Consider the following 7764-nt stretch of genomic DNA (forward strand, 5'->3'; position numbering starts at 1 on the left):
TTGATGTTCAATCTATGAAAAATAAGCAATCTAATTGCTTGGCCGCAAACAAATATAAATCCCTACAATTTCCAGAAAACTACTTACTTTTCTTTATTTATCCCGCAGGTTCTCCCTGCAACCTATAAACTTCTGAAAATCCCCAAAGTACAGTAGGTAGAAATCCCTACGTGTGGCAACACTGTTCATTGGCAAATAAAAGCATCCACACATAGCTAAAAATTCTCATATATGGGATAAAATGTTGTTCAAAATTGCATTTTACGGTAATTCAGCCTTAGCTTGTTTTTAATTTGTTCTCAACTTTTGACCAGTTTTGATGCTCATATTCTTATGAAATTGCTATATATAATATAAATTCAAATATGAATGATAAATGAAAAAGAAAGTCATTACAAAGTTTTTGAATGCGTGGGGTATGCACAGTTGGCAAGCTTCTACCCTTTTGATAAAGGGTGTATATGTCACCTTTTGGGTCCTTTCTCTTTTTGCGAATCCCCACCTTGAAAGTCACATTTTTTTCTCCATATGTTTCTTCTCTAATAGCTTGTTTCTTGAAATCATCTTTTTTCTGGATCTCCATTTGCACCAGTTGCTGTTTTCACTTGAACGATAAGCTGCTGGTAGCAATTTGCAAATGCCAGCAATTCTGACCTCCTATTGATCTCCTGCTTCATTTTCGTATCAACAAATCTTCTTGGCTCTAGCATTGCTAAATCCTGATACAGATCTCTATTCTTCGAGAACCTTCTTTCAGTCTCTTCCAACCTGTGTTTAAAGTTGTAACCAGATGATAGTGATGACTCATGTGCCGAACCTAACTCGAGAATTAAGTACATGAGGGGCGCGACGTTTGAATCAATTTGGTACGGCAGATTTAGTTAGGAGCGGCAGACTAGTTTGGATCGGCAGAGCTTGCCGAGCTGCACGGTTCCAGCACGGCACGGTTTCAAGCGTCGAACTTGTCATGCACCGAACTCAATGCATAATAATATTTAATTTATTTTCCTTCCCAGAATTCATTTCTTTTTTGGAGGGTGCATGCGTTTCAAACAAATTTTTGCGATTGCGCGCCTTAACCAAGATACTTCATGTAACAATCCTAAAACCCATTTGGCGCGACATGATTAAGTTCGACGTTTGAAACGGGAGTCGCGCTAAACATGCTCAAGTGTCGCTCCAAACAGAGTTAAGTTCGGCACATGAGAAGTGCGACGTTTGAACCAGGCCTTAGGCAATTTGAAGAACAGGAGGGTTTAGTGTAAGGGGGCACTATTTGCAATATATTTTTCCCCTAATTACGCCATGGCGCAATGCCCTCTGGTATTTATAGTTAAACGCGCGAACATTTGTTTATGCTTTGCACGGCGATCGGACGAAGTTCTGTTATATTAGCCAACGCTCTTTGCTCGAATAATCGAATAAATTATGGAAAAAAGGCAGAATCAATATTAAATTAATTTTTTTATTTTCATTGAAATGGTTTTGCATTCCCCCTACAGTTCTCCCGGTTTACCCTACATATTCCCCGTAGATTTCCCCCTACCCCCTACAGATTCCCTAGTTCCTCTTCTGTAGGGTATTCCCCTACGAGGAGTGGCGAGGGGCGATTCACTCTTGCAAATATCGTACGAGATTTTGCCTAGAACATAAGGATTTCTGGGGATTTTCGGAAAAAACAATAGGGTTTTCACAAAAGGTGTACGAGATTTTTTTAGAGTGATTTGCCCCTCGACGAGTGGTTGCGCTTCACCAGATGAATAGACTACATAACAATGACAATACGGTGACGTAGAAGTGTGGGCGAGATAAAATGTCATTCATTCATTCACCTTTCGATTTGTCGAATGGAATTGGAAAATTCGATTCTTGAAAAATCGAATATCAGTTCATGAACATGATGAAATCATCAGTTCATTGCAAAGCCACAGTAAAGTCAAATAACAATAAGAACCCAAAGAAATGTCTCGTCACTGTCCTCCCTGCGAGGCTACAATACAGTTGCTTGCTGTGAACGTAGCAGTGATTGGTTGAGCGTAGACTCTTGACAACCATCAATCATCAACCAACACAACCATACACAGACAGAAAAAGCGGAAGCCCTGAGAAACAGCGGAAGCCCAGATCCCAATAAAAAAGCGGACACTTCACAATGTCATCAGTCTGCTGAAGGATTGGTGGGACAACAGGTTTGGAGCTGACGACGCTGTGAACCTGCTACAAGATGAAGGTCGTGTTGCTGTTTTGTGTCCTTCTTGGACTCGTCATTTCCATCCACGGTAAGTGCAGACACGATATTAGTTTCATTAAGTAACTGGGAAAGATATTGTTTGCTAAGTAAGTGGTGAAAAAAGAAAGAACCGTAGGCTCGGGTGGAATTTCCGCGTTGGCAAACGATCTCCAAAGCGTGTGATGTCATGGATGTTATAGCATACTCCCTTGTACATTTAGAAAACATCTGCTTCGATGAAGTCGGTTATATTGTATCGTTTTGCGATACTTAGCCTCGCAAAAAGCGATTTTCTTTTAACGTTAGTTAAAACACATGTTGTCGCGCCACACCCCTCCCAAACTATGTTCGTTTCGTACTTCCCTCTAACTCATGCAATAGTCGTCAGCCATAATACTCGTTTATAGATATGGTAAGACGATAATATTAGGCCAAGTACTATACTTTTAAGGTAAAAAAGTGTCAGGATATGCAGCCTTTTTCTAAAAGTGTGCACGTAAGCAAATTCCAATTAGCCCGCCCACACAGCTGCATCAATCGGCTGGGGTGGGTTGGGTTAACTCGTGAATATAGCGAGGGTTTCGCTAGTGACATAAGGTTCTTGCATTTTCTAGGTGCAGCTGTTGAGGAAAACTCCGAGGTGTCGGACAAGGGTGTCCCGGAAGATGTGAGTGTAGAGGAGGACTTTGTTAGCGATGAAGAGGAAGATCCAGATAATGAAGAGCCCTCTGAGGATGAGGACAGTGATGCTGCAGAACCGGAAGAGGACAGTGATGCTGCTGAACCTGAAGAGGACAATGCAATAGCTGAAGGTACCAATTGTTTATTTATCCACTTTCGTCCATAGGCGGTACCGTCAGAAAGTACCTAGATAGATAAATAATTAACACGATTTAAGGTTAAAGTTGTTCTGTGAAAAAGTTAAATGTCAATATTGTACAGAACCTTCTATACAACATGTATAGATACTCAACGCAAATCTGAGCCCAAAAAAACATCCTGGCGTTTATTTATTTCAACAAATTTTACGTCTTTCGTTCGCTAAATGTTTGTAAATGATCTCTTTTAGATAACTCTGAGAAAGACGAATCTGCATCAGATCCTGGATATTACCGCAGAAGATCCTTGCGCAGACGTAGTTTCCGCAGACGATCCTGGCGTAGACGATCCTGGCGCAGACGATCCTGGCGCAGACGTAGTTTCCGCAGAAGATCCTGGCGCAGGAGATCCTGGCGCAGACGTACCTCGCGCCGAAGATACGGGAAATAAGCTAAAAACTGATGAAAACACTTTTTGAGTTGGCTCATTTTGTAGTGCTTTTTTTATGTTTACATATTTTTGAACCTGTTGACATAGATCAACTGAGAAAGATGTTGTGTTGTTTGTTCTCCACGTTTCTGAAAGAGACCGCTATTCGGTTGCCTCCAGACAATGCTAGGAAAACTTCAACCAAACGGACGTAAATCCTAGGCTAACTCGATTTTAAATCCATCAACCAAAAAGGTCACTTAATCCTATCTGTTAGTGAAACTATCGCTTGTCTGGTATTTAGGAGTACAGTTTATCAAAACATTTTATTCATTGCCCGATTTTCACGAATGCAGTTAGAAGATATACATTTAGCGTATCAAGTAGAGCAGAGTACATCAGTTTTTAGAGTGTAAAAGAGAAATGAGACATTTTCTGTAGCGAGAAATCTAATAACAACTATTTCTATTTCAATAAAGTAGATAGAAAAATTCAAATTGAATTATCTTAATAATCAAAATTTCCAGAGACACCGCAAGGGCTAAATAGCCCTGACCCCAGATTTCAGACTCTTAATACTTTTAGTTTGGGGTCTGGAACTCAGGCTAGGGCTGAAGGCCAAATGGGCAAAGCCCCAAGAAAAGGGGCGAAACAAAAAAAATGAGGTTTTACGGTATGCCCCAAAGAGGGGGTCAGGGGCGGATCTAGAAATTATTCTGAGGGGTTCTAAAACGTAAGGCTTGGTAACCCAGGGTGTTGCTATGCACAAACTCTGTACCCCTGCTAATAAGCCATAATGAAATGAAAGTCTTCCATAAACTAAAAAGCCTGGATGCCTTGATTTATATAGTAATTTTTGGTTTCAGCTTTTATGCCAATTGAACGCAATTTGCAGCTCGCCCCTCTTATATTCACTTAGGGTACAAAAGTATAGAAACTGTAGTCAAATATGATATGATGGCCCGCAGTGGCAAAAGGCCCGAGCCCACAAATTTTCAAAGCAAAATTTAATTTTTGACTCTTTGCAGCCATTTATTAGAACTTGATCAGCTTGACCAAAAAAATAACGTGGCTGGTGGAATGAAGCCCTTGAAGTGCAGTGCAAAAGTTGAACACAGGGATTCAAACACAGCATGCATCGACATATGACGCCGAACCAAACAAAGAAGGCCCTGAATGTTTCGCTATGGGCCTGGCGTTTTGAGTATTTTTATGTATTTGAAATTCTTAGAGAAAAAAGTATTCGCAGGAATATAAGTAGGTATAAAAAGGAAACCCCTTTTGGTCAATAATAGTAAGGGCAAGTTTTTGAGATGTTTTTTATGCAGTTCTTGAATTATTAAAAAAAGAATAACAAGGGCTCGGGGCTCGGGCAAGCTTTATCCTCTGAATATAAATCATACCTCATGGTCTATGAATAAGACGTGAAACACGGAGTTGAAACTTGAAACCGTTCTGTTATATAAACCACAGCGTTTACAAGTTCTGCCGTTCCAGCATCGAGCATCAGGTAAAGATCGTCAAAAGATCCACGAAAACATATTGCAAATTTGCGCCTAAGCATTCGTCGCGTGCTGTATCATAATTCAACTCCCCCTGGTCAACCTCAACTCCCCCTGGTCAACCTCAACTCCCCCTGGTCATAAAACCACTTATACATTTGACTGTAGATTGAAGCGAAGAAACTCCCCCTGGTTTGTCGGTATTCTTTGATGTTTTGGATTTTTGAAATCCATGGGTTCTCGCGCCAAAGTTTAGAACCCCTCGACCTGGCACCGTGATTGGCTAGATTCACTTCCACGGGTGCAGAAACTCGTATAATTTACAGGCCACGGGTTCCTTAAGTGGCTGGATATAAGAGGAGACAATGCTTTCCGAGTCTGTAGAATGCTATACAGGACAACCAGGGGGAGTTTCATAACACTTCAATGCATGGACTGAAATAACAATGTTGAACAGTTGTGAGACGGGGCATTGAAGCGGAAATAACAATTTCAGGAGATGTGCATACTTCCCGGTATTATTTAAATGGTTTAAATAATAATAAACAAAATTGCGGTAGAATAAGCTTTAATCCTCAAAAAGTTTGTTCTCAAATCTGAGGGGTGCTCGAGCCCCCTTCGCACCCCACTGGATCCGCCCCTGGGGGGTGGTCTTAACGAGATTTTGAACGATGTTTTGTGTTCATATCCTGTTGATGACAGCTATGATGAATATAATGATGTCGGAAAGCCATGAGGCGAATAGAAGGTATATGAAAAGGCGAAGTCAGACCAAGATGTCTAAAGCGAATACCTCAAAGAAATACTTTTTGGCATACCGTAAATCCTCGAATTAGCGCCCTCGGGGGCTTACTTATTATTGATATTTTTGGATAGGGGCTTATTCTAGGGGGGGGGCTTATACGAAGGGGGCTTATAAAATTAAAGTAGACATTAAAAAGACATTATTACAAGACCTCGTATATCTAAGTTGAATTTTCTTTATGAACATTTGATTAATTAATACTAAAAGTATGAATTTGTTGTGGTAATTCAATGAAACGCCAAAGGCAACCTCAGATGGCAAAAATCCATAATTAAGGGGGGGGGGGCAATTTGAGGGATTGCGGTAGCAGTAGGGGCTTATTTGAGGGGGCTTATTGACAATTTGTAGTTTTAGGAAATGGGCTCATTCGAGGGGGGAGGTTTTCAAAGGAGGGTGCAATTCGAGGATTTTCGGTATCCCAGATTCTTTCTCTATGTGATGTTATTCTGTTATTGTTAAATTAACTGTTTTAATATATTAAGTTGTTAATTGTGCATTATAAAGTTGTTTACGACAGTTTTTCAGTGCTTCGAAGTTGAGTGTTTTAGAAAACAGAGGCGTTGCTTTTTTGTCTCGTTTGGCTCATGTTAGGAAAACAGAACACTCTAGTACTTCAACTGGAACATCTATGAAAAGTACCGCTATTTAAATTCACAGAATTAACACACTTGGACTTTTTGTGAAGTTTATGAAATTCTGCAGGTAAGCTTATAACAAACTCTAGGGTTTAAATTTAGATTTTTCCCAAACGTGCAATAAACCTAGATTAAATATGCTTTATGAAGAACTAAAATATCAGAAGCTTAAAAAGGAGACAGAGCCATAAATATTTATCTGAATAACAAATAACAGCACAATATGAGCTAGTTACAATATCCCAATTTCATGGTTACGCTGGGTACCATAGTCTTAGTGGAAGAAGGGATCGAACGAGGGGCATGACACTCTTTGAAAATCTCGTACACCTTTGGTGGAAGTCTTATTATTCTATCCGGATATTCCAAAAATCCTTTTGTTTTGTGAAAATCTCGTACGCTATTTGCATAAGTGAATTGCCCCCTCCGGGTCGAACAGTCAAAGTCCGAACACCTCTTTAACTGAGGCTCAGGCACCCAGTGTAATTCAAGTTATCTCCACCTCCCATTTTACCTTCTATTCCCCGTGAAGATAAAAGCTCACCTGAAACGGATTAAGACGACTTTGTTGAATAAGAGAAGCCGGGAGAGCTGCATGCCAGGGGCAAGCAAGCCAAGCGCCAAGAAAAAAACTGCTAAAGTTCGAGAGCAGGGGGGCAACTAGTAAAAATTTGCAACTGGCTTTGTGTAAATACTGCGAAAAGTATAACTGTAGACTTGGAGGATGATCTTTTTCCCACAGTAGGAAATTTTAAAGGTCACTTGATTACAAAAATGAATATGTATATATTAATCGAAAGAGCTCTTTTAGACCTTTCATTATTAGAAAGTTTTATGGAAGTCATTTGACGAACAACCATAGACTTATGACCATTTAAAAACTGAAATTATACCATAAATGATGTCAACAATCAGGTGACAACAAAGGATTTTCAAGAAAGGTACAGCTCGAAATTTTCAAGTTTAAAGCTTTATCTAACAGGATATGTTGAGAAAACAAAAGTTAGCTTGTTTGTTAGTTTGTTACGGTATATGCCCTGTCTATCATTACCTACTTTCCTTTATCTCGGGGGGGGGGGGGGAGTGCCTTGATGGGTTTTCAAGGGGTACCTTTTCAAGGGGACGTGACATTATTTAGGGGTACCTTTTCTGAAAGTGTAAAATTATCGGTATCAGTTTTTGAATTATGCACTCGAAGAAACGTGCAGAATTATGGGCACCGTTTAGGGACAATATTGCAAACTCATTAGGAGGGACATTCAGCACTGGCAAATTGAATTTCTAGTTAGAAATGTAAGTATGAAATATGTGTAATATTGAGATTTTGGGGTAAAGGACACAAAT

At 39.9% G+C, this 7764-nt stretch overlaps 1 protein-coding gene across 1 annotated transcript; it reads left to right on the plus strand.

Moving 5' to 3' along the window:
* The first annotated feature begins 2120 nt into the window (after window positions 1-2120).
* On the plus strand, window positions 2121-3599 carry LOC135683831 (uncharacterized). Its single transcript, XM_065199188.2, has 3 exons — window positions 2121-2279; window positions 2845-3042; window positions 3300-3599. Exons 1-3 carry the CDS (start codon window positions 2225-2227, stop codon window positions 3497-3499), a joined length of 453 nt encoding a protein of 150 aa, XP_065055260.2. The 5' UTR covers window positions 2121-2224; the 3' UTR covers window positions 3500-3599.
* Window positions 3600-7764: the final 4165 nt, after the last annotated feature.

This window comes from Rhopilema esculentum, chromosome 7, assembly GCF_057945365.1.
Source record: "Rhopilema esculentum isolate cy_ngs chromosome 7, ASM5794536v1, whole genome shotgun sequence".
NCBI classification, from domain to species: Eukaryota; Metazoa; Cnidaria; class Scyphozoa; order Rhizostomeae; family Rhizostomatidae; genus Rhopilema; species Rhopilema esculentum.